Here is an 18,940-nt window from a genome sequence, read left to right as displayed (position 1 = left end):
TGCAACAGTCTGCACTTGGGTCTTACCTGAAACCTGATAATCCACAATATAGCAGGGGGTGTAAAGGCATAACACATACGTGTTTACAGCAGCAGACTATGATCAATCATGTCAAAAGCCGCACTGAAGTCTTAACAAAACAGCTCCCACAATCTTTTTATCACCAATTTCTCTCAATCGATCATCAGTCATTTGTGTAAGTGCCATGCTTGTTGAATGCCCTTCCTTATAAGCGTGCTGAAAGTTTGGTCAATTTAACTGTAAAATAGTATTGTATCTGGTCAAACACAATTTTTTTTCTCCCCCCTTGACTCTTGCTTCCCTCCAGACCTGAGAGCACACTTTCTTGTAGGTTAGATTGAAGATATGGCAAATTGGAGTGGCATTATCGTCCGCTATTATCCTCAGTAATTGTATTCTTAGGTTGCAGGTAGGTGCAAAACTGTTATCTGGCAGATGACAGGGACTACCAGGACTTGGGAATCTTGTAGACGTTTTACAGCTGGGTGAGATTCTTCTTTCTCTTTTGCTCGTAAAGAGCAGTGAGTTCTCACTGTAGCTTCCTCCAGTAACCACGAGCACAACCGTTCCTTGATTTAACTGGAGGCTTTATTCTGTAGTTTTAGTCAGAATTATCACCTTCAGTGAGAACAATAAAGTAAATGAAAATACAGTTAAGCACACTCTCTTACAACTTGTCTTACGAGTGACTTATTGGCTTGATATAACTCTGAAGTGCTTACATACATAAACAGTTTAGCCCGGAGCTTTAACAGTATCAGATTAAACACATGAATAAAGGAAAAATACCTCATTGGCTGCTTATTACAGAAGGGAGGAAATCAAAAACTTCACACTTATTATTCCTGGCATGAATTCACGCATCATCCTTAATTATTATGTTACCATCCTAACATACACACTTCAACCTTTACGAATTACACCCGAAGACATGAAAACTTAGCTAACACAGTGCGGGATTGCCTTCACTCCAAAGGTGTGTTGCTACGATAATAATCCCCGTTACAACAGTTCTTAGCCATGTAGTTCTGCTTGTCTTATCATTTCCCCCGCATAGCGAACACATAAACAATTCAAACAAAAAAACGATGACATAGACTTACAGGTTAATTGTCAGTTACAATCTGAGCTGGGCTTGGGTCATTAATAAGTCATTGTCTCAATGCAGCCTTTAAATGCATGGACAAAGTCTTGGAGCCAAGATGATTTGGATGGACTCTCATTCCTGTAGAGTATCTTCTGTTTCCAGAGGGTGTCAAAGTTATCTATAAAAGTTATTCCAACAGAGCTACACTAATCTTTTAGCCAGGTGTGTAATGCTAGTAGCCTGCTGAGTCGTTCACATCCGCGGCCCAACGATGGTACCAGACCTGAAATAATTTGCCGCTTTTAGAAAATGTTCAGTGCTAGAATCAGTTCTTTAAAATCAATTTTCAGCAGTTCTGAGCTAGTCCTCCTAATATCGTTTCACCCCACATGACAACAGCGTCAGCTCCCGGCTGCTTTCGTAGAACATTCGGAAGCAGCCTTTTAATGTCCTAACTCACGCTCCAGGATAGCACAGGGTTTTTGCCCCATGAACCGTCAATGACGACAGCTGGTGCAATGGCTGAGAAGGTCCGGACGTTCTTTTGCCTCGAGTAGTTTAGCAAACCCCTCGAGGACCGAAGGGCGGTGGGGCCCGATGGACCCGAGCCAGCTGTAGAATCCATTGTGGATGATGAAGGGGCCGGAGTCTCAGATAACCTCACGGTCCGATGAGGGGGGAAGCTCTGAGGATCTGAACCCGAGGTATAAGCCATCGGAGAGGGAGACAGATTTTCAAGGATCACTCTGCTTTCGTGGATGACAGTTAGAAAGGGGACATACAGTCTATGCATTATGCATTGTACTATACGTGGACAGGAGTTGAAAAGTGAAGTCTGAGTGAGTGAGGGGAGATGTTGTACTGATGAGTAATACTCAGTGTGTTGAAGTTAATGTTTACTATGTGTTATACATCATTCCAAATTATCCTCAAACATTCTTCTGAACCAACTCCTCACTACTCACTCATTCAAAACAAGTAGGCCTACACATTCTGGTGAATAGGTTTATCAACTTACACAGACATTCTCACCGATGTTGCAACGGATATCAAAGGTTGACACATGACAACACGTGGACTGTGTAGTACTATAGATAGTTGTTTGGTATAGATGGTTATTGCTGACCCCCTGATGTGTTTGTTCTGACACATCCCTCGACAGGCAATTAGAGACCCCAGTCTTTAGACGGGGCCCAGCTGCCCCTTTCCCCAGCCTCTCCCTGCCCCTCTCTCTGCCCCCTTCCCCCAGCCTCTCCCTGCCCCTCTCTCTGCCCCCTTCCCCCAGCCTCTCCCTGGCCTCTCTCTGCCCCCTTTCCCCAGCCTCTCCCTGGCCTCTCTCTAGCCTCTGTAACAGTAATTGCTCGACACCACCCGAAATCCCAAACAAAACAAGAGTACAGTTTGGAAGTTGAGGACCAATGTCCAGCTCAACATATGTTATGACTGAGACAGCCACATGTGGATGATGCTGTTATAATTAGTGTAGACAAATTATATGTCAAGTAATGTAACTGCGTATTTGTGTGGTCTCATTCATTGTGTGTTCTGGGAGGTTATTAAAGGATAACTGGATTTCTTGGATATTTCTTGGATATGAGGTGCTTGACAGTGTGTGTAGCCCTGCTGTAAGTGTCTCTGTTGACACAGAACACTCTCCTATTCCATCCTCATTATCAGCTAAGCCTCAGTATTCTTATAGTTCACACTGAAATAATGAATTTTTCCATGGTGCAATTAATGTAGCATAAAAGCAATTTGGCACATGCTTAGATTCTTTGTTTTAAACGTAGACTTTCTCTGAATAGGAAAAATTGTAATCAATGGGAAACACAGGTATTCTATTGCTAAACTATACATTTATTTCCCTATCTATTTCAGAGTATTCTGTTGGTTCTCCTTGTAACACAATCAGCCTATTCATTGTTATCAGCCATTGGTTCAGCATGTACTTCTCATCGGACTGACAAAAGCAGATTTTTTCAACTTGTTTGCTGATGATTGTTTTCCATCTTGATCCTTTCTCAAATAACTTCAGATTGCTTTCTCTCAATGACAATCTCTATTTCTGATTACAGTGAGTCACTCCTAGGTTGGAACATTCCTATAGAGCGGGTACTTATGCAGTACATAGCAAACTCCTGTGAGTGCCATAAATTCAATTCAAAGACACACTTGTTTAGTGGTATTTAAATGGTATGAATGTTTTTTTCCTACCACATACAGTACTTCATGCAGGCTTTGATAGGTATTCAGTTGTAAATCAGCATGTTGTGAGAGGAGAGAGAGTATGCGTATCCTTCCTGTTAGTGTTGTCAGAACAGTCTCAGAACAGTCCTCTAGAGTTTGGATTGATGTCTTAAAAGACAGAAAAGCTGATCTCTTGATCTCTTCCTGCGTTCTACAGGGAATTTTGACCCCTGCTACCATGAAAAGAATGAGAAATGTTCCCTAGTCCTTCTGTGTCTCTTTCATTTGCCTGACGACTCAAACTGAATTCTTCCCCTGTTCTATGTCCGCTACATACTTCAGTCTGAGACTGCCATCATTGAAGTCCTTTGTGGTGACGTCAAAATGAGGGTTTTGTACAAAACAAAATAATCATCGATTGGATCTTCTCTTACAAATCATATAGATAGTTATCATTCCCTCTCGAACAAGTCTGACTTCCGGCGCCGACAGAGATGGCCGCCTCGCTTCGCGTTCCTAGGAAACTATGCAGTATTTTTTTTTTTTTTACGTGTAACGGTTTTCTTCCAGGGGTGAAGGAGAGGACCAAAGTGCAGCGCGGCTAGTGTTAAACATGTTTAATGAAGAACAAGTGAAACACTACAAACAACAATACAAAATAACAAATGTGCAAAAACCGAGACAGACCTATCTGGTGCAGACAATCACAGAGACAGGAAACAAACACCCACAAAATCCCAACACAAAACAAGCCTCCTATATATGATTCTCAATCAGGGACAACGATTACCATCTGCCTCTGATTGAGAACCATATTAGGCTGGACATAGAAACAGACAAACTAGACACACAACATAGAATTCCCACCCAGCTCACGTCCTGACCAACACTAAACAAGCAAAACACATAATAACTCTGGTCAGGACGTTACATTACGTGTTATTTCTTACATTGGTACCCCAGGTAATCTTAGGTTTTATTACATACAGTCGGGAGGAACTACTGAAAATAAAAGCAATGTCAACTCACCATCATTACGACCAGGAATACGACTTTCCTGAAGCGGATCCTCTGTTTTGCCCACCAACCAGGACAATGGATCGGATCCCAGCCGGCGAACCAAAACAACGTCGCCGTAAAAGGAGCAGACGAAGCGGTCTTCTGGTCAGGCTCCGGAGACGGGCACATTGCGCACCGCTCCCGAGCATACTACTCGCCAATGTCCAGTCTCTTGACAACAAGGTTGATGAAATCCGAGCAAGCGTAGCATTCCAGAGAGACATAAGAGACTGTAATGTTCTTTGCTTCACGGAAACATGGCTCGCTCGAGACACGCTATCGGAGTCGGTACAGCCAGCCGGTTTCTTCACGCATCGCGCTGACAGAAACAAGCATCTTTCTGGTAAGAAGAGTGGCGGGGGGGTATGCCTTATGATTAACGAGACGTGGTGTGATCATAACAACATACAGGAACTCAAGTCCTTCTGTTCACCTGACTTAGAATTCCTCACAATCAAATGTCGACCGCATTATCTACCAAGAGAATTCTCTTCGATTATAATCACAGCCGCATATATTCCCCCCCAAGCAGACACATCGATGGCCCTGAACAAACTTTATTTGACTCTATGTAAACTGGAAACCACATATCCTGAGGCTGCATTCATTGTAGCTGGGGATTTTAACAAGGCTAATCTGAAAACAAGACTCCCTAAATTCTATCAGCATATCGATTGTGCTACCAGGGCTGGTAAAACCCTAGATCATTGTTATTCTAACCTCCGTGACGCATATAAGGCCCTCCCCCGCCCTCCTTTTGGAAAATCTGGCCACGACTCCATTTTGTTGCTCCCAGCCTATAGACAGAGACTAAAACAGGAAGCTCCCGCTCTCAGGTCTGTTCAACGCTGGTCCGACCAATCTGATTCCACGCTTCAAGATTGCTTCGATCACGTGGATTGGGATATGTTCCGCACTGCGTCAAACAACAACATTGACGAATACGCTGATTCGGTGAGCGAGTGCATTGGCGATGTTGTACCCACAGCAACTATTAAAACATTCCCAAACCAGAAACCGTGGATTGATGGCGCGAACCACTGCTTTTAACCAGGGCAAGGTAACCGGAAACATGGCCGAATACAAACAGTGTAGCTATTCCCTCCGCAAGGCAATCAAACAAGCTAAGCGTCAGTATAGAGACAAAGTAGAGTCGCAATTCAACGGCTCAGACACAAGAGGTATGTGGCAGGTTCTACAGTCAATCACGGATTACAAAAAGAAAACAGGCCGTCGCGGACCAGGATGTCTTGCTCCCAGACAGACTAAACAACTTCTTTGCTCGCATTGAGGACAATACAGTGCCACTGACACGGCCCGCTACCAAAACCTGTGGACTCTCCTTCACTGCAGCCGACTTGAGTAAAACATTTAAACGTGTTAACCCTCGCAAGGCTGCAGGCCCAGACGGCATCCCCAGCCGCGTCCTCAGAGCATGCGCAGACCAGCTGGCTGGTGTGTTTACGGACATATTCAATCAATCCTTATCCCAGTCTGCTGTTCCCACATGCTTCAGGAGGGCCACCATTGTTCCTGTTCCCAAGAAAGCTAAAGTAACTGAACTAAACGACTACCGCCCTGTAGCACTCACTTCCGTCATCATGAAGTGCTTTGAGAGACTAGTCAAGGACCATATCACCTCCACCCTACCTGACACCCTAGACCCACTCCAATTTGCTCACTGCTCCAATAGGTCCACAGACGACACAATCGCAACCACACTGCACACTGCCCTAACCCATCTAGACAAGAGGAATACCTATGTGAGAATGCTGTTCATCGACTACAGCTAAGCATTTAACACTATAGTACCCTCCAAACTCGTCATCAAGCTCGAGACCCTGGGTCTCGACCTCGCCCTGTGCAACTGGGTACTGGACTTCCTGACGGGCCGCCCCCAGGTGGTGAGGGTAGGTAACAACATCTCCACCCCGCTGATCCTCAACACTGGGGCCCCACAAGGGTGCGTTCTGAGCCCTCTCCTGTACTCCCTGTTCACCCACGACTGTGTGGCCATGCACGCCTCCAACTCAATCATCAAGTTTGCAGACGACACTACAGTGGTAAGCTTGATTACCAACAACGACGAGACGGCCTACAGGGAGGAGGTGAGGGCCCTCGGAGTGTGGTGTCAGGAAAATAACCTCACACTCAACGTCAACAAAACAAAGGAGATGATCGTGGACTTCAGGAAACAGCAGAGGGAGCACCCCTCTATCCACATCGACGGGACAGTAGTGGAGAGGGTAGTACGTTTTAAGTTCCTCGGCGTACACATCACGGACAAACTGAATTGGTCCACCCACACAGACAGCTTGGTGAGGCTGAAGAAATTCGGCTTGTCACCAAAAGCACTCACAAACTTTTACAGATGCACAATCAAGAGCATCCTGTCGGGCTGTATCACCGCCTGGTACGGCAACTGCTCCGCCCACAACCGTAAGGCTCTCCAGAGGGTTGTGAGGTCTGCACAACGCATCACCGGGGGCAAACTACCTGCCCTCCAGGACACCTACACCACCCGATATCACAGGAAGGCCATAAAGATCATCAAGGACAACACCACCCGAGCCACTGCCTGTTGAGCCCGCTATCATCCAGAAGGCGAGGTCAGTACAGGTGCATCAAAGCAGGGACCGAGAGACTGAAAAACAGCTTTTATCTCAAGGCCATCAGACTGTTAAACAGCCACCACTAACATTGAGTAGCTGCTGCCAACATACTGACTCAATTCCAGCCACTTCAATAATGGAAAAATGTATGTAAAAAATGTATCACTAGCCACTTTAAAACTTCTTATGGCTGAAGTCCCATTAACGGGATCGATATGACAACAGCCAGTCGAAGTGCCAAATTCAAAAAACAGAAATCTCATAATTAAAATTCCTCAGACATTCATGTGTCTTATATCATTTTAAAGGTAATCTTGTAGTTAATCCCACCAAAGTGTCCGATTTCAAATAGGCTTTTCAGCGAAAGCACTACAAACGATTATGTTAGGTTACCACAAAACCACAATAATCACAGCCATTTTTTCCAGCTAAAGATAGCTTCACAAAAACCAGAATAGAGATAAAATTAATCACTAACCTTCGATTATTTTCATCAGATGACACTCATAGGACTTCATGTTACACAATACATGCATGTTTTGTTTGATTAAATTCATATTTATATAAAAAAATCTAAGTTTACATTGAGGCGACTAGATTCACTAGTTGCAAAAACATCAAGACTTTGCATAGCCACGTCGTTTCAACAGAAATACTCATCATAAATATAGATGATAATACAAGTTATACACATGGAATTATAGATATACCTCTCCTTAATGCAACCGCTGTGTCATATTTCAAAAAAACTTTACTGAAAAAGAAACCCACACTATAATCTGAGACGACGCTCAAAAGTAAAACACCACAGCCGCAAAGATGGCGTCAACATAAACAAGAAAATATATGATAAATATTCCCTTACCTTTGATGATCTACATCAGAAAGCACACCAGAAATCCCAGGTCCACAATAAATGTTTGTTTTGTTCGAAAAAATCAGTTATTTATGTCCAAATACCTTCTTTTGTTAGCGCGTCTGGTTTACATATCCAAACGCTAATTCTGGTCAGCGTTATATCGGACGAAAACTTCAAAAAGTGATATTACCGGTCGAAGAAACATTTCAAACTAAGTACATAATCAATCATTAGGATGTTTTTAACATACATCTTGAATAACGTTCCAACCGGAGAACTAAATCGACTTCAATTGAGAGATGGAACAGAGCTGGAACAGAACATGAACGCGCCTGTTGAATGCATGGTCACCTCATGGCACCTCATACTAAATTCTGTCTCCTTCGACCCCCCTTCACATTAGAGTCATCAGACTTAGTTCTATTGACTGCTGACATCTAGTGGAAGCCGTAGGAAGTGAAAACTCATCCATATGTCTCTGTATTTTGAATAAGAGCTTGGTTGAAAATATGGCACCCACAGAAAAAATACAAACAGGAAGTGGAACTTCTCAGGTTTTTGCCTGCCATATGAGTTCTGTTAATCTCACAGACTTAATTCAAACAGTTTTAGAAACTTTAGAGTGTTTTCTATCCAATACTAATAATAATATGCATATATTAGCAACTGAGACTGAGGAAGTGGTCGTTTACAATGGGCACCTTTCATCCAAGCTACTCAATACTGCCCCTTCAGCCATAAGATAGGGGGCGCTGTTTTCACTTTGGAAAAAAAATCGTGCCCAAATTAAACGGCCTCGTACTCTGTTCTAGATCATACAATATGCATATTATTATTACTATTGGATAGAAAACACTCTGAAGTTTCTAAAACTGTTTGAATTATATCTGTGAGTAAAACAGAACTCATTTGGCAGCAAACTTCCAAACAGGAAGTGAAAATTCTGAAAATGGGGCACTGTGTCAGGGCCTGCCTATTCAACTGGCTTATATTTATGGATCTGTATGCACTTCATACGCCTTCCACTAGATGTCAACAGGCAGTAGAATGTTGAATGGGGTGTCTAGCTTGATGTGAGACCGAATGAGAGCTTTTGGAGTGACAGGTCCGCTCTTTTGTCAGTATTCAACTGCACACCAGGGAACCTCACATTGTCTTCTGAAAAGCGTTAGGTATACACGACGAAATGCTCCGGCTCTGATTTTATTGGATACATATGAGAAAAACATCATAAAGTAGGATTTTCAACCGAGTTTGACCAGTTTATTCGACGTTTATTGGGAATTTTGGAATTTTTCGTTCCAGGCGCAAAGATTTCTTGGACATGTGCCCTCCACATGGCTAGCCAAAGTTGCTAATTCGACAGAAGAAATGGACATTCTAAAACAAAACAACGATTTATTCTGGAACTAGGACTCCTTGCACAACATTCTGATGGAAGATCATCAAAAGTAAGAGAATATTTATGATGTTATTTTGTATTTTTGTGGTTTGTGTTGGCTCCAACAAGGCGGAGAATTGGTGAGCGCTGTCTCACAATATTGCATGCTGTATGTTGTACTAAAGTTATTTTTTAAAATCTAACACAGCGGTTGCATTAAGAACCAGTGTATCTTTCATTTGCTGTACAACATGTATTTTTTAGTAAAGTTTATGATGAGTTCTTTGGTTAGATTACGTGACTGTCCAAAATATCTCCGGACAATTTGGTGCATCAGGCTACGTATTCACAATGTAAAACCAGGATTTGTACCTCTAAATATGCACATTTTCAAACAAAACATAAATGTATTGTATAACATGATGTTATAAGACTGTCATCTGATGAAGTTGTTCAAGGTTAGTGATTCATTTTATTTCTATTTGTGGGTTTTGTGAAAGCTACCTTTGCGGTGAATAAATGTCATTGTGTGTTTGGCTATTGTGGTGAGCTAATATAAATATATATTATGTTTTCGCTGTAAAACACTTAAAAAATCTTGGCTGGAAATATTGGCTGGATTCACAAGATGTTTATCTTTCATTTGCTGTACACCATGTATTTTTCATAAATGTTTTATGATGAGTATTTATGTATTTCACGTTGCTCTCTGTAATTATTCTGGCTGTTTTGGTGCTATTTGTGATGGTGGCTGCAATGTAAAACTACGATTTATACCTCAAATATGCACATTTTCGAACAAAACATAAATGTATTGTATAACATGATGTTATAAGACTGTCATCTGATGAAGTTGTTCAAAGGTTAGTGATTCATTTTATCTCTAATTGTGGGTTTTGTGAAAGCTACCTTTGCGGTGGAAACATGGTGAAAACATGGCGTTGTGTGTTTGGCTATTGTGGTGAGCTAATATAAATATATATTGTGTTTTCGCTGTAAAACATTTTAAAAATCGGAAATGATGGCTGGATTCACAAGATGTTTATCTTTCATTTGCTGTATTGGACTTGTGATTTCATGAAATTATATTATATGATATCCCTGTCGCGTTAGGCTAGGCTATGCTAGTCAGCTTTTTTGATGAGGAGGATCCCGGATCCGGGAGAGAGAAGCGGTAGAGGTTTTAAACAATGCCACTTAATATAATGTTACATACCCTACATTACTCATCTCATATGTATATACTGTACTCTATACCATCTACAGCATCTTGCCATCTTTATGTAATACATGTATCACTAGCCACTTTAAACAATGCCACTTTTATATGTTTACATACCCTACATTACTCATCTCATATGTATATACTGTACTCTATACCATCTACTGCATCTTGCCTATGCCGTTCTGTACCATCACTCATTCATATATTTTTATGTACATATTCTTCATCCCTTTACACTTGTGTGTATAAGGTAGTTGTTGTGAAATTGTTAGGTTAGATTACTCGTTGGTTATTACTGCACTGTCGGAACTAGAAGCACAAGCATTTCGCTACACTCGCATTAACATCTGCTAACCATGTGTATGTGACAAATAAACATTTGATTGATTGATTGATAGTGTCAAAGCTAATGGCACATTTTCAAAACGGTGCTTAATCCACGTTTGTTCTGGCTCTGGCCCAATCCAACGGTTTCTGGGACCAATCAGAACGGTTAAAATGTCTTTGTGTAAATGAAATCGTCAGGCAGGTACTCAGATCCAGACTCATTGGGGAGAAGAAACTAACGTCCATGGGCGTGAAGTAGCGTTTGGCTGGAGGAAGGAGTTTGGGTATCCAGGCAACTCGTTCATAGCTGTCTGTTGTACTTAGCAGTGTGACTGCCCCCATTTTGTGTTCAGAAAGAAAATCCCCCTGGCCAGGGCTAGCTAAGCATGTTTATAGATCTTGAAAGTACTCCTGCAGGAATGTACTGGTGGTGTCTAAAATATATCAACAACATAACTGCCACTCTCATAGAAGTGTATCCATCCAATTTGTTTTGGCCTTTGTAGTGTCAGTGCTTTTGATGCTCAATCAATGTCATATTTAAGCAGTTGTAGCCCATTTAAATTGATTGAATTGATTCTGGCTTTCTAAGGATTTTCTGTCTGATGATACAACGATACAGTACAAAGCTCTACAAATGGAACCCACAGGGACAGAGACGGCAAAGTAACGTTCAATGGTATCCATGCATCTTCTTTAATAATTGCCTTTGTTCCTAGAGATTTTAGATACTGCATATGACTGATTTTCAATTATTAAAAATGTTTGTGTTCCCTGGTGACTTCATTTTTGTTGTACAGTACTTAATTTACTGCAGTGGGCTAAATCAGTGTCACACCGAGTGTTTCTCGGTAGTCTTAAACAATTCTGAAAGACGACAACAACTCCTGTCAACCATTGATTGCATCAAGAAAAGACCAGACATCAACATCACCTTACTATTTAATAACAACTAGTCCACCCTCAATAACACCCACCTCTCACGCTGTCATTGTACTGGTTCCAAAATGATGCTGAGCCACACCAACAGTCAGTCAAAGGGTAATGGAACGGTGTTTGCTAGTAAGGCAGGCATCCCTGTACTACTGCAGCTGTACGCTCACCACTCCTTCTCTCCGCAATTTGACTGGTGATGGATAGTGTTTGTCCACACGACTGACGTTCATTACAGCAGATACATAGGCAGGGAGACACAGAGAGGTAGACAGCAGCAACCTGGCCCTCCTCTCATTCTCTCCACATCTAGCACTCTTTATTTTCCACTTGTCTGTCTTCATACGAGGAGGCATGAGAACACACCTGTCACACTGAGCTGGGTCTGTGCTAGGGGACAGGCACGGGTATGCTAGTCCAGCTAGTAGATTTAGGCCAACAGTACCTAATATTTCACATACCAGTAGGCCATTGTGGTATAGTGGTGGGTAAAGTTATGAGCAGTTGAAAGAGTTTGATATTTATTTACATTTTCTACCCCTTTTTTCTCCACAATTTCGTGATATCCAATTAGTAGTCCAAAACAGTCTTAGTCCCATCGCTGCAACTCCGGTACGGACTCGGGAGAGGCGATGGTCAAGAGCCATGCGTCCTCCGAAACACAACCCTGGCAAGCCGCACTGCTTCTTGGCACTGCTCGCTTAACCCGGAAGCCAGCCGCACCAATGTGTCGGAAGAAACACCATACAGTTGGCGACCGAAGTCAGCGTGCATGCGCCTGCCCACCACAGGGAGTCGCTAGAGCGCGATGGGACAAAGACATCCCGGCCGGCCAATCCCTCCCCTAACCCGGACGATGCTGGGCCAATTGTGCGCCGCATCATAGGTTTCCCGGTCGCAGACAGAGCCTGGGATCGAACCTGGGTCTGTAATGCAATGCAGTGCCTTAGACCGCTGCGCCACCCTGGAGGCCGGAATAGTTTTTTCAATAAAACTGATCTCCACGATAGGCGCAACAGCATTTGTTATTGTTTATGTTTTGCACATCATCATCTGCACATCTATCACTCCAGTTTTAATGCTAAATTGTAATTATTTCGCCTTTATGGCCAATTTATTGCCTTACCTCCCTAATCTTACTACATTTGCATACACTGTACATAGACTTTTTCTATTGTGTTATTGACTGTACGTTTGTTTATTCCATGTGTAACTCCGTGTTGTTGTTTTTGTCGCACTGCTTTATCTTTATGCTTTATCTTGGCCAGGTTGCAGTTGTAAATGAGAACTTGTTCTCAACTGGTCTACCTGGTTAAATAAAGGTGAAATAAAAAATATATATACATAAATAAAAATGTTTTGAGGAAATGAGCCTCCAGCATCATGATAAAAAAAAATGTACAAGGGTGCAAGGATATCAGAGGGGAAAAAGCTGTGTTTGTTGTTTGAAGTAACATCTTGCTTGTTGTAATTTTGTAAACAGACATGACAGTTTTACTGCTATGGATTCCAGCTTTAATTTCAGGCATTTCATGTATTTCTTTGTCCACTTTGTAGGTTTTAATGTAATTACAACCTGGAACATTTGAGCAGTCTGGCACTGAACCTGTGTTGGATGAGACCTTGTGCTTCTGATTGTATTGGGGAGCCTGCTCCATCAATATCCACTCCTCAATGAGACACACAAGCAGACAAAAATTATGCTGTGGGTGTGTTGTTTGGCAAGGATCCAACAAAACATCTCTGCCTGATGTGTATTTCAAGATGAATTAAAAGCAGTTAATCGCAACACCCACATCCTTTGTGGACAAACACGCGCACCATTTCTAGAAGCAGAGGAATGATAGATCTTCATATGCAATAATGCCACTGACCCCAATCCCCTGGGTGATTCATTCTGAGAGCAGGAGAAAAGATAAGTGGGAGCTGGTTGATAAGTGTTGTTTGGACGAAAGAAATGTGGGAGCTGGTTGATAAGTGTTGTTTGGACGAAAGAAATGTGGGAGCTGGTTGATAAGTGTTGTTTGGAAGAAAGAAATGTGGGAGCTGGTTGATAAGTGTTGTTTGGACGAAAGAAATGTGGGAGCTGGTTGATAAGTGTTGTTTGGAAGTGGAAGAAAGAAAAGTGGGAGCTGGTTGATAAGTGTTGTTTGGATGAAAGAAAAGTGGGAGCTGGTTGATAAGTGTTGTTTGGATGAAAGAAAAGTGGGAGCTGGTTGATAAGTGTTGTTTGGATGAAAGAAAAGTGGGAGCTGGTTGATAAGTGTTGTTTGGATGAAAGACAAGTGGGAGCTGGTTGATAAGTGTTGTTTGGACGAAAGACAAGTGAGAGCTGGTTGATAAGTGTTGTTTGGAAGAAAGACAAGTGAGAGCTGGTTGATAAGTGTTGTTTGGAAGAAAGACAAGTGGGTGGTGTTACTTGGCTTTGTAAGTGAAAGGGAATGCTTGTCTCTGTACCAAATACCAAGGTTTTATGCTAAAATAACCGATACACTGCGCAGCAGGCAATGGCAAATGTTGGGCTGGAAGGCACGCTTGTCTGATTTAAGCAGTGCTCAGAATTGTGAGTTGAAATGTGAAAATGCAGGTCTTTAGGGAGTCTATTGAGCAGAGGGTGATAATGCGCGAATCGAATATATTCAGTCATGCGTTCGTAGGCGTAAGAACCGGGTAGAGGTTTGAGAGCTAGAAGTACCATTTACAGTGGGGAGAACAAGTATTTGATACACTGACAATTTTGCAGGTTTTCCTACTTACAAAGCATGTAGAGGTCTGTAATTTTTATCATAGGTACACTTCAACTGTGAGAGACGGAATCTAAAACAAAAATCCAGAAAATCACATTGTATGATTTTTAAGTAATTAATTTGCATTTTATTGCATGACATAAGTATTTGATACATCAGAAAAGCAGAACTGAATATTTGGTACAGAAACCTTAGTTTGCAATTACAGAGATCATACGTTTCCTGTAGTTCTTGACCAGGTTTGCACACACTGCAGCAGGGATTTTGGCCCACTCCTCCATACAGACCTTCTCCAGATCCTTCAGGTTTCGGGGCTGTCGCTGGGCAATACGGACTTTCGGCTCCCTCCAAAGATTTTCTATTGGGTTCAGGTCTGGAGACTGGCTAGGCCACTCCAGGACCTTGAGATGCTTCTTATGGAGCCACTCCTTAGTTGCCCTGGCTGTGTGTTTCGGGTCGTTGTCATGCTGGAAGACCCAGCCACGACCCATCTTCAATGCTCTTACTGAGGGAAGGAGGTTGTTGGTCAAGATCTCGCGATACATGGCCCCATCCATCCTCCCCTCAATACGGTGCAGTCGTCCTGTCCCCTTTGCAGAAAAGCATCCCCAAAGAATGATGTTTCCACCTCCATGCTTCACGGTTGGGATGGTGTTCTTGGGGTTGTACTCATCCTTCTATTCCTCCAAACACGGCGAGTGGAGTTTAGAGCAAAAAGCTCTATTTTTGTCTCATCAGACCACATGACCTTCTCCCATTCCTCCTCTGGATCATCCAGATGGTCATTGGCAAACTTCAGACGGGCCTGGACATGCGCTGGCTTGAGCAGGGGGACCTTGCGTGCGCTGCAGGATTTTAATCCATGACGGCGTAGTGTGTTACTAATGGTTTTCTTTGAGACTGTGGTCCCAGCTCTCTTCAGGTCATTGACCAGGTCCTGCCGTGTAGTTCTGGGCTGATCCCTCACATTCCTCATGATCATTGATGCCCCACGAGGTGAGATCTTGCATGGAGCCCCAGACCGAGGGTGATTGACCGTCATCTTGAACTTCTTCCATTTTCTAATAATTGTGCCAACAGTTGTTGCCTTCTCACCAAGCTGCTTGGCTATTGTCCTGTAGCCCATCCCAGCCTTGTACAGGTCTACAATTTATCCCTGATGTCCTTACACAGCTCTCTGGTCTTGGCCATTGTGGAGAGGTTGGAGTCTGTTTGATTGAGTGTGTGGACAGGTGTCTTTTATACAGGTAACGAGTTCAAACAGGTGCAGTTAATACAGGTAATGAGTGGAGAACAGGAGGGCTTCTTAAAGAAAAACTAACAGGTCTGTGAGAGCCGGAATTCTTACTGGTTGGTAGGTGATCAAATACTTATGTCATGCAATAAAATGCAAATTAATTACTTAAAAATCATACAATGTGATTTTCTGGATTTTTGTTTTAGATTCCGTCTCTCACAGTTGAAGTGTACCTATGATAAAAATGACAGACCTCTACATGCTTTGTAAGTAGGAAAACCTGCAAAATCGGCAGTGTATCAAATACTTGTTCTCCCCACTGTATGAGATGGATGGATTTTGTTTTATTCCCTCTTCATTTGTTATAGTTGGATTTAGGATGTGTGCATGCACACTTCTCTCTCAATACCCACTAGAATTATCCTCAGCTTGGATAGCTGGCGTTGACTCAAATGACCTGGGGTGTCATAAGTGCTTTTTGTACGCCAGCAGTTGGATTGCTAGCGCTGGGATTTGAGAAATGGGATTTCTTCTGCCAGTTGATTGTAAAATAAATGGCATTCAAAAGCTAAATGTATGTTGGCTTAGTTTTACTCACGGTGTACTCTTGTTCTGCTCAGAATTAATAGCCTTCTGAGATGCCGGTAAAGAGGCAGAATAAATAATTGTGTTGCAAAATGTTAAGCAAAGCTTTTAACATGACTCATGATGAAATACTGCCAAAGTAGCAGTAGTACAAAGCTTTTCCCACTTCAGAATGAAAGATGATTCTTAAAAACAAAGGTCAGAAATGAGCTCATTGTTGAAAGTAAAATACACATTGAATTAAATAAGAATCTCAATCTCCTCCAGACTATGCACCCTTTTTAAAGAGTAGGAAATGGGTAGCATAGAGAAGTCACAGAGGGGAGGTTTTTCACCCTTTTAGCCATTGTTCCATGCCAATGAACACATTTTTATCTTGATTACAATATTGTGGACCGCTGGGTGATTGACCTACGCTGTTAAATCACTGGCAGACAGATGTGTAATCTTGCATTAGCTTGGGCACATAATTGCACTGACTCCACCGCTGGCTGGTTAAAGCAATCAGGACTTAGCTAAACACCTACAATAGAACATCTATTGTAGCTATCCTCGATACTTCTATCATTTCTACTCTATATAAAATAGCTCTCTCTATTGTTTCTGCCTGCAGGACAGTGACCTGATCATGACCTTCAACATGTCCATGCACCGGTCCTGGTGGATGGAGAACGGTCCAGGCTGCAGGGTGACCCCGGTCACCCCCCCTCCGTCCTGGGCCCCGGAGGACCACCGCTACATCAGCATCGCAGGCTGTCTGCTGGAGTACCAGTATGTGGAGGTGGCCCACAGCTCCCTGCAGATCCTCCTGGCTGTAAGTATAGTAGGTCTCTGGCTGTTTGTGTCGGGCTGCTACCCACTACCCTCCCTCTCAGCTCAGCTCATCTCATCTCAGCAAGAGAATGGGATGGACAGCGCTAGGCTTTGGGCATGTGGGACTCTTTTTGTTGAAGTTCTACATGCCCTGTACAGTGACCTTGTTTCACATGAAAAGGCTTTTATATTTGGGCTATGGTGAACCATGGCATTCTGCTCAGAAATGTTCATCTTGGTTTCAGTTTAGTGAGGCTGTCTACCTGTGTTATGATGGATGAAGGAGTTAGTCGTGTGCACGGTCATCAATGCTGAGACATGCCAATGTGATGTGAAACACAACCCTAATAAGGCAGTGCTTAGCGAGCAGGCAAGCAAGACCTGAGCTGCATTATTTTGTCTCGTATTAATAGCTGCCTACTACTTTAGTGACTAATGGTCTTGCGGCAATATTATAACGCAGAAAATAGTCAAGGGGAAAAATAACTCTTAGGCTTGGCGGCAGCTTTTAGTGGCTTGGCAGTGGGCCATCCCAGGGGGATAGCAAGGGAAACGCAATTCCCTTATTGATGATTGGTTTTCCCTCCGTTCTCGTACAGTGCGTGTGTGTGTGTGTGTGGGGTGGGGGGGGGGGGGGTGCATGTGTGTGTGTGGGTGGGTAGGTGCATGTGCGTGTGAGTGTGTGTGTGTGTGTGTGTGTAGGGAAAACCGTCCCCAGTGTATCTTTATTTTTTTCTCTCTCTCCCGCCATTCGTAATTATAGTCCCCAGGCTCGCAGTGTGAGTGGGAAATTCCCACAATGCACCAGTATATTTCATAATGACTTAATGTATGGCGTGTAATTAGGGGAATGTGTTAATGAAAAAGAGTGTGGTGTTGCTGCTGTGTAAATGATCATGGCAAGGTTCCCCATAGATAGATCCCAAGAGAAAATGTTCTCTCTCCCAGTGTGTTAAAGACTGAGCGTTCTACCCAGCTAACCATCCGATACTTTATCTGCCTGGATTTAGAACTATTCTCAAACTCTATCAGCTCCCAACTGACACTGTGCAACCTATTTTGGATTGGATTTCAGGGCTACTTCTCGGGTTTATAAGTTAGATCTCAATGTATTTTACTCTTCACATTGGAATCTTTTTCAGTCATGAACCTAACACTTGATAGGATGAAACAAACATTTATAGATTTTCCTAACCACTGTTTTTAATTAAAAAACAATTACATTTTATGTTTAGATTGTTTTGATTAAGAACAATCGGGAGAAGGTGGATGATCATATCCCTTTCGCCAGTCATATGCTTTGTCTACTGTAGTACAATTGCATTACAGTAACATCGAACAAGGTCTGTGCATTGAGTCTACAGTATATTCCACCACCTGTTCCTCCAATCTCTCTTGCGATACAGTAGAATGGACACATAACACAATTCCAAACACCAGTGAGAAATATGCTTAGAACCTGTCAGATATTATGTAGAAAATGGTTGGAGTTATTGCAAGTTCAATAACGCTTAGTCTCCTAAACACAGGAGCTGTTCCACTGGTATGGTGTCAGGAGAATGTCGGGTGCCAGGATCAATATGACAATGATTGAGTTAAGTTCTCCCTGAAACATCGAAGGGGAAAGACGGGTGTCTGTGTCAGCAGAAACTTTTAGCCGAATGAGCGGAGCTAGGGCTGATTTAAAGGACTGCATGGAGCCCAATAATACTACAATGGTTTGATAATTCTTTCTGATATTTCGGTGCCATCTTATACTGCTACCGACATCACTTTTGTCATTGCTTAACCATCTTATTTCAAATACTAAAATGTGCTTGGAGAGAGACCAAAACATTTTTAAAAGTTTAATATTAAAACTAATGGC

The 18,940-nt window shown here is 42.6% G+C and overlaps 1 protein-coding gene across 2 annotated transcripts in view; it reads left to right on the top strand.

The window, feature by feature from the left end:
• The window catches only part of LOC139556260 (sodium/potassium-transporting ATPase subunit beta-1-interacting protein 2), a 173,437-nt gene that overhangs the window by 127,718 nt on the left and 26,779 nt on the right, over positions 1-18,940 (top strand). For both annotated transcript variants that reach the window (XM_071369988.1, XM_071369989.1), the window contains one exon: positions 16,874-17,074. In XM_071369988.1, the coding sequence (XP_071226089.1) occupies positions 16,874-17,074 (201 nt within the window). The remainder of the gene's footprint in view (positions 1-16,873; positions 17,075-18,940) is intronic.

The sequence above is a fragment of the Salvelinus alpinus genome, chromosome 27 (assembly GCF_045679555.1).
Source record: "Salvelinus alpinus chromosome 27, SLU_Salpinus.1, whole genome shotgun sequence".
Lineage (NCBI taxonomy): Eukaryota > Metazoa > Chordata > Actinopteri > Salmoniformes > Salmonidae > Salvelinus > Salvelinus alpinus.
This window is presented reverse-complemented; position numbering and strand designations above follow the sequence as displayed.